Source organism: Pristiophorus japonicus, chromosome 7 (assembly GCF_044704955.1).
Source record: "Pristiophorus japonicus isolate sPriJap1 chromosome 7, sPriJap1.hap1, whole genome shotgun sequence".
Taxonomy (NCBI): Eukaryota; Metazoa; Chordata; class Chondrichthyes; family Pristiophoridae; genus Pristiophorus; species Pristiophorus japonicus.
Genome location: NC_091983.1, coordinates 139,725,967 through 139,745,654, shown reverse-complemented (window position 1 = coordinate 139,745,654; position 19,688 = coordinate 139,725,967). Strand labels below are relative to the sequence as shown.

Genomic DNA, 19,688 nt, shown 5'->3' with positions numbered 1-19,688 from the left:
TAATTACTTCAAAATGGGGTCGGTCTGTCCACTGCAATTTTACAGGAGCCTATTGCTGGGCATCCAAAGCACCAGCCTGTTCCCCAACCTCCTGGAGCGATAAAGCTGGGCAGGTGGGTGTCCATAAGTTGCAATTTTTGAATTTCCATCTAATTATTGTGCGCTTATTTCACCTTGATTGGTGTGCAACTGTCTTCAAAGAAGCTTCGGGCCATTTTTTTCCAGTCCTCAGGTAGTCCATCGGACCTTCCCTTTAGGCGCGAGGATGCCGGTCTCCTAGTGCCAAAACTTCAGTTGTGAAGCAGCGCTACCGCCCCAGGAATCAGGGTTAGTACCCGAAGAGGAGTGTGGAATGTGTCCCTTAGCGCTCCACTCCCCTCATGGGTCGCTAAAACTGAATGTCCCGGTTGGAGGCAGTAAACATCGCCCAGCGCTAAAGTTAACGATCAGGCGATGTCACCGCCTCAAACTGGGCTATACTGAATTTCTACCCCGTGGCTTATATTGGACTATGATTGCCATATTAGAACAAAACTGGTTGGAGCACTCACCATGAATCCTCTGGCCAGTTTTACTGGCGATAGAGCCGAAAAGGCGTGCTCCTCTGGGCAAGAAAAATCATCTGGGTGCTTCCGACCCGAGCTCCCCATCCCACCTCCCCACCACCCCCACAACCCCCCATTAGCCCCCACACCCGCACCACCCCCGCCCCCACACTCCCCTCACCCCCCCCCCACATCCCCCAGCCCTCCAGCCCCCGCACCGCCCCACCCCCCCACCTCACCCCCTACCACTACCGTGACCACCCCACACCTCCCAACACCCTGAAATCACAACCTCGCAGTCCAGACTTACCTTGCTGCTGGCAGGGCGGCCTCCAGGCTACCTAATTCTATTGACGTCAATGGAAAGAGAATCATGCGGAGTGCATAATGGGAGTTAATGGAAGTTCATTAATACCGCTGCAGATAAAAGTTACCAGTGTTAGAGTCATTTTCACATCAGTGGCTGTTTGATAAGATTTCAAGCATATCCCATGGCAGCTTGTGATGGGATCTAACACTGTTGGGTTAGTATTTATCCAATGCACAGCAGATGAACACTAATTGAATGGTATGAAATATGTTGGCTGAGATTACAGTCGACCTCAATTTGATGAGTACTGAACGTTATTTGCTCGTGATTGCTTTTTGACACTGGTTCTTAAATGTTGTTCTTTTCAGGAGTTTAGTAATAAGGATGATACATACTTCCTGGCACATTGCTACCCCTACAGATATACTGACCTAAAGGCTCATTTGGATGAAATAATAAATGATTCCAAACATTTGCCATATTTTAAAAAGGAGGTCCTGTGTGAAACAAGAGCAGGAAATAGCTGCTTTTTACTGACGATCACTGACTATGCAGGTGAGCCCCACCTTGCCCTGTAGTCCATTTGTAAAACATCAATATTATCAGCTACAAAACAAGTACTAGCAGTATGTAAGTCCCATATATTGATTTGAGAAGTTGATTAGCATTTGATACATGAAAAATAATTAGTATAGAACATAAATATGTTTGTTTAGCATCATCATAGGCAGTCCCTCGACATCGAGGAAGACTTGCTTCCACTCTAAAAGTGAGTTCTCAGGTGACTGTACAGTCCAATACAGGAATTACAGTCTCTGTCACAGGTGGGACAGACAGTGGTTGAAGGAAAGGGTGGGTGGGGAGCCTGGTTTGCCGCATGATCCTTCCGCTGTCTGTGCTTGATTTCTGCATGCTCTTGGTGACGAGACTCGAGATGCTCAGCACCCTCCCAGATACTCTTCCTCCACAGGGCAGTCTTTGGCCAGGAATTTCCAGGTGTCAGTGGGGATGTTGCACTTTATCAAGGAGGCTTTGAGGGTGTCCTTGAAATGCTTCCTCTGCCCACCTGGGGATCGCCTGCTGTGTCGGAATTCCGAGTAGAGCGCTTGCTTTGGGAGTCTTGTGTCAGGCATGCGGACGATGTGGCCCGTCCATTGGAGCTGGTCGAGTGTGGTCAGTACTTCGATGCTGGGGATGTTGGCCTGATCGAGAGCACTGATGTTGGTGCATCTATCCGCCCAAGAGATTTGCAGGATCTTGCGGAGACATCGTTGGTGGTATTTCTCCAGCGATTTGAGTTGCAACTATCTCTATTCACGTAATTAAGATTACTCAGATACATAAAGACTGAATGAAGGTTAGTGTATGGAACAACAAGCTCTGTGACCTTTTTCAACAAAATCATAATTAAAATTAATGATCCGAAAAACGTGGGAAAATCACACCTGAATTTCCGATAGGAGCCACTAGCAGGTGAAGCTCCAGCTAGCAGCACAGACTTGTAAAATAATCTCTATGATACCTTCTCAGCACTTGCAGAATCAGAATCATTTAAACAGTACAAGAATAAATCTGTACTGTGCCAAATATCCAGCAGAGATTTAGGAGGTACACGCAGTGGGGAATGATCATGAAGCTGTAATGTAAACAGGGCTCCAAATAATACCATAAACTATGTGAGCAAGACTTAAGTGCTTTGTGAATGCCTTTTGAAATTCAAAATTAAATTCCAGTTTTTCTATCAACCTCTTCTTTCTGTTACAGTGTCAGTCAGTGATTCAGTGGTAGCACCCACGCCTCTGAGTCAGAAGGTTGTGAGTTCAAGTCTCACTCCAAGTGCCTTGAGCACAAAAATCCAGGCTGACACTCCAGTGCAGTACTGAGGGAGTGCTGCACTGTCAGATGGTGTCATCTTTCGGATGAGATGTTAAACCGAGGCCCTGTCCGCTCTCTCAGGTGGACATAAAAGATCACATGACACTATTTCAAAGAAGAGCAGTGGAGTTATCCCTGGTGTCCTGGCCAATATTTATCCCTCAACCAACATCACTAAAGCAGATTATCTGGTCATTATCTCAAATTGCTGTTTGAGGGAGCTTGCTGTGCGCAAAGCTGCTGCATTCCTACATTGCAACAGTGATTACACTTCAAAAAGTACTTCATTGGCTGTAAAGTGCTTTGGGACATCCGGTGGTGATGAAAGACGCTATATAAATGCAAGCAAGACACTTAAGTTGAAATAATTCATGCTGTACTATTCCACTCAAGTTGGTGGATTGCTGGTGAAATTATGTCTCAGTCTGTACCAGCTGTACCTCATGACTGACTCATTCTGCAAGTGTTGAGAAGGGACTATGAATCACCATTCAAATGTAGCCAGATAGTTTTCAGCTGAAGTGAGGCTCACAAAGGTGTTCCAGGCCAGATTCATGGCAGCACCTCAAGTGGATAAGGTCATAAAAAAACAAATGTAATACAGGATGAGTACTTAGAAAAATGTGACATTGTATTTCAAAGTTGGCCAGCTTCAGTAGTCACCACGTTGTGTGCGAAATTTGTGTGCGGATAGTTTACATAAATATGCCGCGTGGTCTTAAAAATAACAAACAATGGCCTGGATTTTGTGGTCAGCGGCAAAGTGATGGCACTCACCGTTGACCTCGAAGAAAGCTGCCCACTCATTTTTAGCGGTCTGTGTGGCATGGATTTCCCCTTTCCCCACATTATTTTAATTCTGGCGCCATCTAAAGAGGATCTCTAACTAAATAGCCAATCACATTGAAGAATTCTCACAGACAGCGAAACCAGGAAGTGACGAGCAGGTTTTATAATTCACTTTTTGTAATTTTACAGAAAGTGACATGAAGATTGGGACATACACGTGGGATTAAGGTAGAAACTGAAATATCATAAAAAAATAAAAAATAATTTTTACTATATGGAATTTTTAATGGAGAAATGTGACATTCCACAAATATAAAATTAGTTTTCAGGGGCAGGGAGATTGTTCAGTAGTAATTATGACTTAGTACGCCGTTAAAAACTCAGTTACACATCATTCCACAAGGCTTAACTTTTTCAAGGGCTTTTGCAACGGGATTAGAGCATAAAAAGTGGAAGTTCAGGGCAATTCAAGTGATTTCAAGTTGGTTCCATCTGTGAGGACTGCTACGGCGCACCCTATGTTGGAGTGGGGTATCACTGACAGCAGCTTCAGGATTTCTACATTTACATACACATGTGCAGATTCCAGAAGTTGCTGTCAGTTTTACAGAGTAATGACGGCGAACGCTGACTGTTTCACTGTCATTACAACCGCAAATTACGGGCCATTGTCTTTAATGTTTATAATATTCCGCTGAATGTGTGACTTTTATGAGCAAGACTATTTGATATTTGTAAAAGTTTGCAATTTACCGAACTGCATGAAGCCAGTAGGTGCTTACTTTTTAACTGTTACAGTTTGCTAATCGCTAAAACTTAAAGGTAATCGTACCCACATGTGCCTTTCTTTATCAGTGAGAAAACTAGCATCGATGAAGAAAATTCGACAGTGCCGCTGTTTTGAACGGGTGTGGGGCTTTTATAATTCACTGTTAACTGTTTTGGCAAGATTCTCGACAGATCAGCGAAAATTACCTAGGACATTTTAGCATTGTATAAAAACCAGCATAAATTACATATGGCATAATTTCTTAGAAATTCTGCACTTGAATAATGGCATATACCATAGATTAACCGTAACTATGGTGCAAGTTTTCAGGAAATTCCAAGCCATTCACTGGAAGAATTTCCCTGTTTTTCTTTGCGTAGTACCATGGTACCTTTCATGTTCATTCAATAGACAGATGGGTCCTCGATTTAACAACACATCTAAAAGATGGCACCTCTGAAAATACAGGAATCCCTCAGTACTGCATTGAAGGAAGTAATCATTCAAAATATTTATTATTTTGTATTCATCCTCAGTTTCAAACTCACTTGCATCTTTTAGCATTTACGCCCTTCTCTGATTGTAGTAGTACTGTGTTTTTAATGTATTTTTTAGCTTCTTCTGTGATGCTTTGTTCTGGATTCTGCTTCTCCTCTCTCAGCACTCATATAGCTTGTTTCTGCATTTTCTTATTTTTATCACAAAGTATCCTTTCCCCATTTCTCTCTGCAGGATTTGTGGAGGTTCTTTTTCTTTTACATTTCATATTTAATTTGTGTCCGTGCTGGTCAAAAAAGAGCTATCCAGCCTAATCCGACTTTCCAGCTCTTGGTCCGTAGCTCTGCAGGTTACAGTACTTCAAGTGTACATCCAAGTACTTCTTAAATGTGGTGAGAGTTTCTGCCTCTACCACCCTTTCAGGCAGTGAGTTCCAGACCCCCATTACTCTCTGGGTGAAGAAATTTCCCCTCCAATCCCCTCTAAACCTCCTACCAATTATTTTAAATCTATGATCCATGGTTGTTGACCCCACTGCTAAAGGAAATAGGTGCGTCCTATCCACTCTATCTAGGCCCCTCATAATTTTATACACCTCAATAAGGTCTCCTCTCAACTTCCTCTCTTCCAAAGAAAACAAACACAGCCTATCCAATCTTTCCTCATAGCCAAAATTCTCCAGTCCAGGCAACAGCCTCGTAAATCTCCTCTGTACCCTCTCTGTACTGGCACGGACACAATAGGCCGAATGGCCTCCTTCTATGTTGTAACTCACATCTTTCCTGTAATGTGGTGACCAGAACTGCACACAGTACTCTAGCTATAGCCTAACTAGTGTTTTATACAGTTCAAGCATAACCTCTCTGCTCTTATATTCTATGCCTCGGCTAATAAAGGAAAGTATTCTGTATGCCTTCTTAATCACCTAAACTATCTGACCTGCTTCCTTCAGGGATCTGTGGACATGCACTCCAAGGTCCCTTTGTTTCTCTATACTTCTCAGTGTCTTACCATTTAATGTGTATTCTCTTGCCTTGTTAGCCCTCCCCAAATAGATTACCTCACACTTTGCCGGATTGAATTCAATTTGCCACTGTTCTGCCCACCTGACCAGTTCATTGATATCTTCCTGCAGTCTACAGCTTCTTCATTATCAACCACACAGACAATTTTAGTATCATCTGCAAACTTCTTAAACATATCCCCTACATTCAAGTCTAAATCATTAAGATATATACCACAAAAAGCAAGGGACCTAGTACGCAGCCCTGCGGAACCCCACTGGAAACAGCCTCCCATCAACCATTACCTTTTGCTTCCTGCCTCTGAGCCAATTTTGGATCTAACTTGCCACTTTGCCCTGGATCCCATGGGCTTTTACATTCGTGACCAGTTTGCCATGTGGGACCTTATCAACAGACTTGCTAAAATCCATATACACTACATCAAATGCACTACCGTTATCCTTGCTAAAAATCCGTGTAGACTAAGAATATTAGGAGCAGGAGAAGGCCATACGGCCCTTCGAGCCTGCTCTGCCATTCAATAAGATCTTGGCTGATCTTCGACCTCAAATCCACTTATCGCCTGATCCGTATATCCTTTGATTTCCCCTCGAGTCCAAGGCCTAGAAATTCTGTATCGTCCTGATTGGAGAAGGCACGAAACTTTGTGCCAGGCGTGGAAGTCCCGGCCCACTCAATAAACTTGGGTTACTGCCTCCAGAAGGAAGAGGAGCACTCACTGGATGCACGCCTCAGTAGTACAACGCACTTGGTTATTCCCTCAATTAAAGGGAAGTGCCCTTGTTGCCAACTCTGCAAAATAAGTAGGCACCTACCTGGACCACCGGGGAGCAGTGATGTTACACGATCAGCCCGGCACTCAAGCACACTGCTGGGCTGAGTGATCGCGGCCACAACACCGCGAAGAGACTGCATCAAGAGCGGCAACAAAAAGGTGTGGATTTTTTTTCAGCACTTGGCCACTTCCGGCCGGCCGCCTGATACACGTTCCCCTGTAGCTGTCGCTGTTATTGCTCTGTGCTGCAGGGGGTGAAAGCCAATTTTGCAGCCATGGCACTAAAGGGGTGATGTGCACGGCAATGAAGTCAAAATCTCTGGGCACAGGAGATTGGGGCACAATGCCGTGGAGCCACTGCTAAACTACCGCCCAATATTATGGGACTCGTTAACAGCACCACGCCTGGTTGCAAACACATTTACACACCCGGGAATGCCAACGGGAGGTACAAAGTAGCCCAATTTCTCGCGCAAAAAATATATCCATCAGCATCAACAGCCCTGTTATATGAGTGGACTTGTATTTACTCTGTACAGCCAACAGAGGGCTCATCTCCTGGAGTTCCAAGGGATCCCATTATCCCTTGGGAGCACAGGTATTTAAGGAGGCTTCACAGGTTGGAGAGGATTCTGGAGACCTACAATAAAAGACAAAGGTCGCACTTTACTTTGAGCTCACAGGGTTCAGTCTGACTTTTTCTCCATACACAATAACTGGCGACGAGATACAGATAGTGAACCCAAAGATGCAGAGAACACTGGGCCTCCTGGAGAAATTCTCGGACGGAGATGATTGGGAAACATTTGTGGAGCGACTCGACCAATACTTCGTGGCCTACGAGCTAGATGGGGAAGAGAGTGCTGCCAAACGAAGGGCGATCCTCCTCACCTTCAGTGGGGCACCAACATATGGCCTCATGAAGAATCTGCTCACTCCAGTGAAACCCACAGAGAAATCATATGATGATTTGTGCACACTGGTCCGGGAGCATTTGAACCCGAAGGATGGCGAGGTACCGGTTCTACACCGACAAAAGATCTGAAGGCCAGGAAGTGGCGAGTTATGTCGCCGAGCTAAGATGCCTTGCAGGACATTGCGAATTTGAAGGACATTTGGAGTACATGCTCAGAGACTTTTTCGTACTTGGCATTGGTCACGAAACCATACTTCGCAAACATTTGACAGTAGAGAACCCTACCTTGAGTAAGGCCATAGCGATAACACAGGCGTTCATTACCACGAGTGACAATACAAAGCAAATCTCTCAGCACACAAGTGCTGCTACAAGTACTGTGATCAAAGTGATCTTGTTGTCGAATCAAAACCTACAAGGCAGATCACACATATCTGCAGCTGCATGTCCGCCGATGTCTCAGAGTCCACCTTGTTGGCGCTGCGGGATTGATCATCGTTGCGTATAAGATTCTGACAGGACTGGACAGGTTAGATGCGGGAAGAATGTTCCCGATGTTGGGGAAGTCCAGAACCAGGGGACATAGTCTTAGGATAGGGGGTTGGCCATTTAGGACTGAGATGAGGGGAAACTTCTTCACTCAGAGAGTTGTTAACCTATGAAATTCCCTGCCGCAGAGAGATGTTGATGCCAGTTCATTGGATATATTCAAGAAGGAGTTAGATATGGCCCTTACAGCTAAGGGGATCAAGGGGTATGGAGAGAAAGCAGGAAAGGGGTATTGAAGGAATGATGAGCCATGATCTTATTGAATGACGGTGCAGGCTCGAAGGGCTGAATGACCTACTCCTGCACCTATTTTCTATGTTTCTATGTTTCTATGTTTCTGTTGTGTATGGAGAAAGAGTCAGACTGAACACTGTGAGCTCAAAGTAAGGTGTGACCTTAGTCTTTTATTGCAGGTCTCCAGAGTGTCTCTCCAACCTGTGAAGCCTTCTTAAATATCTGTGCTCCCAAGGGATTATGGAGTCCCTTGGGACTCCGGGGAATGAGCCCTCTGGTGGCTGTACAGTATAAATACAAGTCCACATATATAACAACATTTCCCCCCAAAGTCAATAGTGTAACTATTTACAACGTAAGTCGATCTGGGGCCCTTCTTTCCCTGGCTGATCATCTTGGTGTGAAAGCTGGTGTTGTTGAATCATTTGTTGGGCCCTCGCTGGGCTGCTGTGCAGTTGGCCTTGCTGGGCTGCCTGGTGAGTTGGACCCTGCAGGTCTGCTGTGGATGATGGGTTCTGCTTCGTGGTCAACCGTGGTGCCGGTTGCCACTGGTGTGTGTGTTGGGGATCAAAAAAGGTAGGGTCCAAGGTGGGTTGCTCAGGGTAGTCTGTGAATCGGAGTTTGATTTGGTCCAAGTGTTTCCGGTGAATGAGTCCATTTGAAAGTTTGACCCGAAACACCCTGCTCCTCTCTTTGGCCACGATAGTGCAGGGAAGCCACTTGGGACCTTGTCCATAATTTAATACAAATACAGGATCATTGACTTCAATCTCACGTGACACATTTGCGCTATCATGGGATGCACTTTGTTGAAGCTGCCTGCTCACTACCTGTTCATGTAGATCAGGGTGAACTAACAAGAGACTTGTCTTAAGTGCTCTTTTCATGAGCAGTTCAGCAGGTGGGATCCCAGAGAGTGAGTGGGGTTTCATGTGGTTGCTAAGCAGGACTCAGAATAGGTGAGTCTGCAGTGAGACTTCAGTGACCCTCTTCAAGTCTTGCTTGATGGTTTGCACTGCTCTCTCTGCCTGACCATTAGACGCTGGTTTAAACAGGACAGATGTGACATGTTTGATCCTGTTACGGGTCATGAATTCTTTGAACTCAGCACTGGTAAAACATGGCTCGTTGTCGCTCACCAGGACATCGGGTAAGCCGTGAGTGGCAAACATGGCCCGCAGGCTTTCAGTAGTGGCAGCGGACGTACTAGCCGATATTATCTCACATTCAATCCACTTGGCGTATGTGTCTACAACCACAAGGAACATTTTACCCAAGAACGGGCCTGCATAGTCGACGTGTACCCCAGACCATGGTTTGGAGGGCCATGACCATAAACTTAGCGGCGCCTCCCTGGGTACATTGCTTAACTACAAGCATGTATTACATCTGTGAATGCAGGACTTTAAGTCCGCATCGATGCCGGGCCATCCCACGTGGGATCTGGCTATCGCTTTCATCAGTACGATGCCTGGGTGGGTACTGTGGAGGTCATTGATGAAGTTGTCTCTGCCCTTCTTGGGAACCACTATTCGATTGCCCCACAGAAGGCAGTCTGCCTGTATAGACATTTCATCTTTGCGCCACTGGAACGGCTTTATCTCTTCCTGCATTTCCACTGGGACACTGGACCAGCTCCCATAAAGCACACAGCTTTTTACTGGAGATAATATGGGGTCCTGGCTTGTCCAAATTTTGATCTGCCGGGCAGTGATGGGTGATTGCTCATTCTCAAATGCTTCCATAACCATGGATAGATCTGTGGGCTGTGCCATTTCCACCTCCGTGGTGGGCAATGGCAGCTGACTGAGAGCATCGGCACAGTTTTCTGTGCCTGGCTTGCAGGCCGATGTATTGATATTTATCCCTTTACCTTCAGAAAACAGGGATATAAATGGCTTATGGTCAGTTTCCAATTTGAATTTTAGCCCAATCAGGTATTGATGCATTTTCTTTATCCCATAGACACACGCTAACGCTTCTTTTTCAATCATGTTGTAGGCTCTTTCGGCCTTAGATAGATTCCTGGAAGCATAAGCAATCGTTTACAATTTCCCAAAATCATTAGTTTGTTGCAATACACAGCCGATGCTATATGACGACACATCACATGCTAGTACCAAACGCTTACATGGATCATACAACACAAGCAATTTGTTTGAGCATAACAATTTTCTCGCTTTTACAAAGGCATGTTCTTGGCTTTAGCCACAAACTCATTCGCCACCTTTTCGTAGTAAGACATGCAGTGGTTCTAGCAGAGTGCTGAGACCCAGTAAGAAATTATCAAAGTTGTTCAAGAGTCCCAGAAACAACCACAGCTCTGACATGTTCTGTGGCCTCGGTGCGTGCTCGATTGCCTCTCTCTTCGCGTTGGTGGGCCAGATGCCGTCCGCCGCAATCCTCCTTCCCAAGAACTCCATTTCAGGCGCCAGGATAATGCACATCGAGCGTTTAACCTGAGCCCCACGCGGTTGAGTCAACTAAGAACCTCCTCCAGGTTCTGCAGGTGCTCGACTGTGTTCCAACCTGTTACCAAGGTGTCGTCCTGGAAGACCACGGCATGCGGGACCGACTTCAGAAAACTTTCCATGTTTCTCTGGAATATCGCCGCCACTGATCGGATTCCAAACGGGCATCTGTTATAAACAAAAAGACCTTTGTGCGTCTTGATGCAGGTGAGGGCCTTCGATGATTCCTCCAGTTCCTGCGTCATGTAGGTTGACGTCAGATTCAGCTTCGTGAACGTCTTTCCTCCTGCCAGCGTTGCAAAGAGATTGCCGGCCTTTGGTAATGGGTATTGGTCCTGCAGGGAGAAACGATTGATAGTTATTTTGCAATCACCACAGATTCTGACGGTGCCATCTCCGTTGAGGACTGGAACAATAGGACTGGCCCACTCGCTGAACTCGATCGATGAGATGATGCCCTCTCTTTGTAGGCGGTCTAGCTTGATCTCTACCATTTCTGTCATCATGTACGGTACTGCTCTCACCTTTTGATGGATGGGTCGCGCCCCCGGATCTGCACTTTTGCTCCTTGGAATTTCCCGATGCCTGGTTTGAACAGCGAAGGAAATTTGTTTAAGACGTGGGCACACGAAGTATCATCAGCAGGCGCTAGTTCTCGGATGTCGTCCCAGTTTCAGCGTATCTTTCCCAGCCAGCTCCTGCCGAGTAGCATGGGACCATCGCCCAGTACCACCCAGAGTGGTAGCTTGTGCACCGCTCCATCGTAGGAGACCTTTATGGTAGCACTGCCAATTACAGGAATCAGTTCTTTCGTTTAAGTTCTTAGTTTCGTGTGAACTGGAGTTAAGACTGGCCTTGAGGCCTTGTTGCACCACAACGTTTCGAAAGTCTTTTTGCCCGTGATGGACTGGCTTGCGCCCGTGTCCAGCTCCATTGACACCGGGAGTCCATTTAGTTCAACATTCAGCATTATCGGGGGACAATTCGTGGTGAATGTGTGTACCCCATGTACTTCTGCCTCCTCTATCTGAGGCTCTGTTTCGTCGTGATCCTCCTCTGCAACATGGTGGTTTGCAGGTTTAACAGGCTTAGCAGCTCGCCTGCACACTCATTGGAGGTGTCCCATTGTTCCACAGCCCTTGCAAACGTATCCTTTGAATTGGCATGAATGGAAACGATGATCACCCCCGCAGCGCCAACAAGGTGTTAATGGCCTTGCATTTATCACCCTTGATGGTGGACTCTGAGCAATCTACGGACGTGCAGCTGCAGATATGTGTGACCTGCCCTGTGCGTTACGATTCGAAAACAACATCACTTTGTTCACAGTACTTGTAGCAGCACTTGTGTGCTGAGAGATTTGCTTCGTATTGTCACTGATGGCTATGAACTCCTGGGCTATCGCTATGGCCTTACTCAAGGTTGGGGTCTCTACAGTCAAAAGTTTGCGAAGTATGGTTTCATGGCCAATGCCAGGTATGAAAAAGTCTCTGAGCATGTGCTCCAAGTGTCCTTCAAATTCGCAATGTCCTGCAAGGCGTCTTAGCTCGGTGACATAACTTGCGACTTCTGGCCTTCAGATCTTTTGTCGGTGTAGAACCGGTACCTCACCATCAGAATGCTTTTCTTCGGGTTCAAATGCTCTCGGACCAGTGTGCTCAAAATGTCCTACGTTTTCTCCGTGGGTTTCGTGGAGTGAGCAGATTCTTCATGAGACCATACGTTGGTGCCCCACAGACAGTGAGGAGGGTCATCCTTCATTTGGCAGCGCTCTCTTCCCCATCTAGCTCATTGGCCACAAAGTATTGGTCGAGTCCCTCCACAAATGTTTCCCAATTATCTCCCTCTGAAAATCGCTCCAGGATGTCCATTGTTCTTTGCATCTTTGGGTTCACTATCTGTATCTCGTTGCCAGTTGTTGTGTATGGAGAAAGAGTCAGACTGAACACTGTGAGCTCAAAGTAAAGTATGACCTTTGCCTTTTATTGCAGATCTCCAGAGTGCCTCTCTAACCGGTGAAGCCTTCTTAAATACCTGTGCTCCCAAGGAATTATGGGATCCCTTGGGTCTCCGTGGAATGAGCCCTCTGGTGGCTGTACAGTGTAAATACAAGTCCACATATATAACAGTTTCCATTCATGCCAATTCAAAGAGTACGTTTGCAAGGGCTGTGGAACAATGGGACACTTCCAACGATTATGAAGGCGAGCTGCAAAGCCTGTTAAACCTGCAAACCACCATGTTGCAGAGGAGGACAGATCCATGGAGGAATATGATGAACCAGAGCCTCAGATCGAGGAGGCAGAGGTAGATTGGGTGCACACATTCACCATGAATTGCCCCCTGATAATGCTGAATGTTGAATTAAATGGACTCCCGGTGTCAAAGGAGCTGGACATGAGCGCGAGTCAGTCCATCATGGGCAAAAAGACTTTCGAAAGGTTGTGGTGCAACAAGGACTCAAGAACTCATTTCTGTAATCGGCAGTGATACCATAAATGTCTCCTACAATGGAACGGTGCACAAGCTACCACTCTGAATGGTACCGGGCGATAGTCCCACGCTGCTTGGCAAGAGCTGGCTGGGAAAGATACGCTAGAACTGGGACGACGTCCGAGCGCTATTGCCCGCTGCCGAAACTTCATGTGCCCAGGACTTAAACAAATTTCCTTCGCTGTTCGAACCAGGCATTGGGAAATTCCAAGGAGCAAAAGTGCAGATCCACCTAATTCCTGGGGCGCGACCCATTCATCACAAGGCGAGAGCAGTACCGTACATGATGAGAGAAAGGGTAGAGATCGAGCTAGACCGGCTGCAAAGAGAGAGCATCATTTCACCAATTGAGTTCAGCGAGTGGGCCAGTCCTATTGTCTCAGTCCTCAACAGAGACGGCACCATCAGAATCTGTGGTGATTGCAAAATAATTATCAATCGTTTCTCCCTGCAGGACCAATACCCATTACCAAAGGTCAACGATCTCTTTGCAATGCTGGCGGGAGGAAAGACGTTCACGAAGCTGGATCTGACGTCAGCCTACATGACGCAGGAACTGGAGGAATCATCGAAGGCCCTCACCTGCATCAAGGCACACAAAGGTCTTTTTGTTTATAACAGATGCCCGTTTGGCATCCGATCAGTGGCGGCGATATTCCAGAGAAACATGGAAAGTTTTCTGAAGTCGGTCCCGCACACCGTAGTCTTCCAGGATGACACCTTGGTAACAGGTCGGAACACAGTCGAGCACCTGCAGAACTTGGAGGAGGTTCTTAGTCGACTCAACTGCGTGGGGCTCAAGTTAAAATGCTCGAAGTGCGTTTTCCTGGTGCCTGAAGTGGAGTTCTTGGGAAGGAGGATTGCGGCAGATGGCATCAGGCCCACCAACACAAAGATGGAGGCAATCGAGAATGCACCAAGGCCACAGAATGTGACAGAGCTGCGGTCGTTTCTGGGACTCTTGAACAACTTTGGTAACTTCTTACCGGGTCTCAGCACACTGTTAGAACCACTACATGTCTTACTATGAAAAGGTGGTGAATGAGTTTGGGGCAAAAGCCAAGAAAATGCCTTTGTAAAAGCGAGAAAATAGTTATGCTCAAACAAATTGCTTGTGTTGTATGATCCATGTAAGCGTTTGGTACTAGCATGTGATGCATCATCATATGGCGTCGGGTGTGTATTGTAACAGGCTAATGATTTCGGGAAACTGCAACCGGTTGCTTATGCAGCCAGGAGTCTGTCTAAGGCTGAGAGAGCTTACAGCATGATTGAAAAAGAAGCGTTAGTGTGTGTCTATGGGGTAAAGAAAATGCATCAATACCTGTTTGGGCTAGAATTGGAAACTGACCATAAGCCACTTATATCCCTGTTTTCCGAGAGTAAAGGGATAAATATCAATGCATCGGCCTGCATCCAGAGATGGGCGCTCACGTTGTCCGTATACAACTACGCCATCCACCACAGGCCAGGCACAGAAAACTGCACCGATGCTCTCAGTAGGCTGCTATTGCCCACCACGGGGATGGAAATGGTGCAGCCCACAGATCGAGCCATGGTTATGGAAACATTTGAGAGTGAGCAATCACCCATCACTGCCCGGCAGATCAAAACCTGGACAAGCCAGGACCCCTTATTCTCTCTAGTCAAAAGCTGCATGCTTCACGGGAGCTGGTCCAGTGTCCCAGTGGAAATGCAGGAAGAGATAAAGCCATTCCAGTGGCGCAAAGATGAAATGTCTATACAAGCAGACTGCCTTCTGTGAGGCAATCGAATAGTGGTCCACAAGAAGGGCAGGGACACCTTCATCAATGACCTCCACAGTACCCACCCAGGCATCGTAACGATGAAAGCGATAGCCAGATCCCACGTGTGGTGGCCCGGTATTGATGTGAACTTAGAGTCCTGCATTCACAGATGTAATACATGCTCGCAGTTAAGCAATGTACCCAGGGAGGTGCCGCTAAGTTTATGGTCTTGGCCCTCCAAACCGTGGTCTGGGGTACATGTCGACTGTGCAGGCCCGTTCTTGGGTAAAATGTTCCTTATGGTTGTAGACGCTTATCCAAGTGGATTGAATGTGAGATAATGTCGGCTAGCACGTCCGCTGCCACTACTGAAAGCCTGCGGGCCATGTTTGCCATTCACGGCTTACCCGATGTCCTGGTGAGCGACAACGGGCCATGTTTTACCAGTGCTGAATTCAAAGAATTCATGACCCGTAACGGGATCAAACATGTCACATCTGCCCCGTTTAAACCAGCGTCCAATGGTCAGGCAGAGAGAGCAGTGCGAACCATCATCAAGGCTTGAAGAGGGTAACTGAAAGCTCACTGCAGACTTGCCTATCCCGAGTCCTGCTTAGCTACCGCACGAGACCCCACTCGCTCACTGGGATCCCAACTGCTGAACTGCTCATGAAAAGAGCATTAAGCCAAGGCTCTCTTAAGTGCACCCTGATCTACATGAATAGATAGAGAGCAGATGGCTTCTACAAAGTACATACCATGATAGCGCAAATGTGTCACGTGAGATTGAAACCAATGATCCTGTATTTGTATTAAATTATGGACAAGTGGCTTCCCGGCACTGTCGTGGCCAAAGAGGGGAGCAGGGTGTTTTAGGTCAAACTTTCAAATGGACTTATTCATCGGAAACACTTGGACCAAATCAAACTCAGATTCACGGACTATCCTGAACAACCCACCTTGGACCCTACCTTTTTTGATCCCCCAACATACACACCAGTGGCAACCAGCACCACGGTTGACCACAAAGCAGAACCCATCATCCACAGCAGCCCAGCAGGACCCAACACACCAGGCAGCCCAGCAAGGCCAGCTGCACAGCAGCCCAGCGAGGGCCCAACAACTGATTCAACAGCACCGGCTTTCACACCGAGACGATCAACCAGGGTAAGAAGGGCCCCAGATTGACTCACATTGTAAATAGTCACACTATTGACTTTGCGGGCGTGTGATGTTATATATGCGGACTTGTATTTAATTTGCACAGCCTCCAGAGGGCTCATCCCCTGGAGTCCCAAGGGATCCTGTAATCCCTTGGGAACACAGGTATTTAAGAAGGTTTCACAGGTTGGAGAGGACTAAGGAGACCTGCAATAAAAGACCAAGATTACACTTTACTTTGAGTTCACAGTGTTCAGTCTGACTCTTTCTCCATACATAATAAGTCCTTTCGGCTTAGAGAATTCCAAAGCTTCACAACCCTCTAAGTGAAGAAATTCCTCCTCATCACAGTCTTAAATGGCTGACCCTTTATCCTGAGATTATGACCCCTAGTTCTGGACTCTCCAGCCAGGGGAAACATCCTCTCAGCATCTTCCCTGTCAATCCCCCTCAGAATCTTATATGTTTCAATGATATCACATCTCATTCTTCTTAATCTCAGAGAGTATAGGCCCAATCTATACAATCTCTCCTCATAGGACAGCCCTCTCATCCCAGGGATCAATCCATTGCACCGCCTCTAAGGCAAGTATGTCCTTTCTCAGATAAGGAGACCAAAACTGTGCACAGTACTCCAGGTATGGTCTCACCAAAGCCTGTACAATTGTAGCAAGACTTTCTTACTCTTGTCCTCCAACCCCCTTGCCATGTGCCTTCCTAATTGCTTGATGTACCTGCATGTTAATTTTGTGTTTCCTGTATGAGGACACCTAAATCTCTTTGAACACTAAATTTCATAGTTTCTCACCATTTCAAAAATATTATTTTTTCTATTCTTCCTACCAGAGTGAATAGTCTCACATTTCCCCACATTATACTCCATAAGTGTCCTGTAACCACTTCCTTAATAATGGATGCCAGCATTTTCCCGATGACTGATGTCAGGCTAAATGGACTGTAATTCCTTGTTTTCTCTCTCCCTCCCTTTCTTGAATGGTGGGATTGCATTTGCTACCTTCCAAACCGCTGGAACTGTTCTAGAATCTGGGGAGTTTTGGAAGTTCACAACCAATGCGTCCACTATCTCTGCAGCCATCTACTTTAGAACCCTAGGATGTAGACCATCACATCCAGGGGATTTGTCAGCTTTAAGTCCCATTAGTTTCTCAAATATTTTTTCTCTACTGATATTAATTACTTTAAGTTCTTCATTCTTATTAGCCCTTTGGTTTCCCTCTATTTTTGGGTATGACTACATCAAACGCACTGCCTTCATCAACTCTCCTTGTTACCTCCTCAAAAAATTCAATCAAGTTAATCGGACACGATCTTCCCTTACAAATCATTGCTGGCTGTCCTTGATTAATCTGTGCCTTTTTCTAAGTGATGATCAATAACGTCCCTCAGAATTTTTTCCAATAATTTGCTTACCACCAAAGTTAAGCTGACTGGCCTGTAATTACTTGGTATATCCATTGCTCCCTTTTTAAACAACGTTTGTTCATTTAGAGTCAAGTGAGGTAACATTCAACTGTTGTGGGAGTGCAAAATAGGCACTGTTAGATTGACCATCCATTAGAAACGCCACCCAATTTTCCAATGCTTGAAGTCAATAGAAAGGAAATTCAGGCAGGGTATACAACAGGTGGCCGATCTGTTAACAATTTGCGTGCCACCAAAGTTGAGTTTAACCCTCATGTTTGTTTAGGAATGTATTTATCCTGTATATTCATCATTATACCATTAAAGGTGCTCCACTTGTCCTCTATTGAAGTTATGTTGAGCAACCTACTTGTATTAGTTGTTCTATACCTGGCTCTTCTTGGTTATATCTGACTTCCAGGCCATGCTGAACTTGATCATTCTGAGGTTGCTATTCCCCAGGAATGCTATGACTTCTGGATCAGTAATACATACAAGGTCAAGATGAGCATTGCCTATTGTGGCTTCCTTGTAAAACTGGGTCATGATTTTTTTTTAACAGGTAAGGAAAATCCTGAAGCAAAACTTGGTGTTGTACTGACTGCAAGAGTGCACCCTGGGGAAACTCAATCCAGCTGGATGATGAAAGGCATTCTAGATTTTCTGATATCTGATGAGCCTACAGCAAAGGTAGAGATTAAACAAGATGGCCTGTCAAATGTTGCATTTTTACATCTAGTTTATCAAAGCTGCTATCACATTACAACCAGTAATTAATTTGGAGCTCATGTGCTCTTTTCATTGTGTCTAATCACTCATAAGTCCTTCGTATATTTGAATTCCTTCCTTTGGCCTTTTTATTTTCATAGTAGAACCATTCAATCACTTCAGTCAGCTCACTTCTGCAAGATATAACATTTACTTCAAGAACATTTGTGCACAACTCAAAGTGATTATTTTTTCTCTCTAACAACATGTTGTGCAGTACAAATGAAATCATTTTGTGCACTTTATTTAGCATTTCTGATTTTGCTGTCGAGCCCAGAGATCAACCATTGCCATTAAAAGATAAAAAGAAAAAGGAAGAAAATTAAAATAAGAGATGAAAGCAAAGATTAAAAGGGAGCATATTTAACTGAGCATTAAGACAATACAGTCTTTTTATGAAAATATCCTGAAATCCGACCAGAAGTTATAAAATGGCTGAACTGAGGTCAGAAAAAGTCCTTGAAAGTCAATACTTTACTGTAAATCCATCATTCGTAGCCCAGCCACCCATTGCTGATTTGGTGCCAGTGCTAACTAATGAGCTGTGCTGTCCTTACAAACCCCACAGCCGGTTAGGCTGAGAGCTGGCACAGCTAATGCTGAGTTGGTTGTGGTTGGACAGGTCAAATATGATATGAGCTGACAGCAGCACTGTGTGAGAGGTAGATAGCAAGTACCATTAGTCAGCCAGCCTGATAGTGAAATGCTGTTAGTGCAAGGCAATGAAGTGCACCAACTAGAAAAAAGGCAACAGTGAGAACATAAACAGACCAATGAATGGAACAATTAGCTTTTCAAATGTTTGAGTTGATCATTATTTGAAATGTTTTATGATTTACCTGCATGCTTCAAGTAGCTGGATGTATTTTATTGAAATAACAAATTGAACCATGCCTGTATTTTTAGCTGACGAAAGAACTAGCAGCAACTCTGGTGTGCAAGTTTATCCAAACATGGTGTCACCTAATCCCTACTTTCTAATTGATCTCATCTTCTATTTTACTTTTTGACCTTGGTAGTGTGCTATTTTGTGAGTCATGATCCTCATTTTGATTTCTCAATTAAAAAAAAACTGTTTATTAAAATCCAAACATAAGCAGCGAAATTACAGTACTACGCTACCGTTTTCTGAACATAAAATTCAATACTTATTCATCCAGTGGTACCCAGTTACTTTGTTTCCAATATTCATCTTCCCAAGAATCAGACGGTAGGTTCCAGGTCTCAGAAATCTGGTGGAAACTATGTTATTTCTAACTAAGGAAAAAGAGATCAGTATATTAAAGTGCATACAAAATATACATTTTCTTAGAGATGGAGGATATCATCTCTCTGTTTCA

At 45.3% G+C, this 19,688-nt stretch overlaps 1 protein-coding gene across 4 annotated transcripts in view; it reads left to right on the top strand.

Annotated features, from left to right (window-relative positions):
* LOC139267291 (cytosolic carboxypeptidase 2-like) overlaps nucleotides 1-19,688 on the top strand; it is a 438,496-nt gene that overhangs the window by 322,511 nt on the left and 96,297 nt on the right. For all 4 annotated transcript variants that reach the window (XM_070885365.1, XM_070885363.1, XM_070885364.1 and 1 more), the window contains 2 exons: nucleotides 1,224-1,410; nucleotides 18,143-18,270. In XM_070885365.1, the coding sequence (XP_070741466.1) occupies nucleotides 1,224-1,410; nucleotides 18,143-18,270 (315 nt within the window). The remainder of the gene's footprint in view (nucleotides 1-1,223; nucleotides 1,411-18,142; nucleotides 18,271-19,688) is intronic.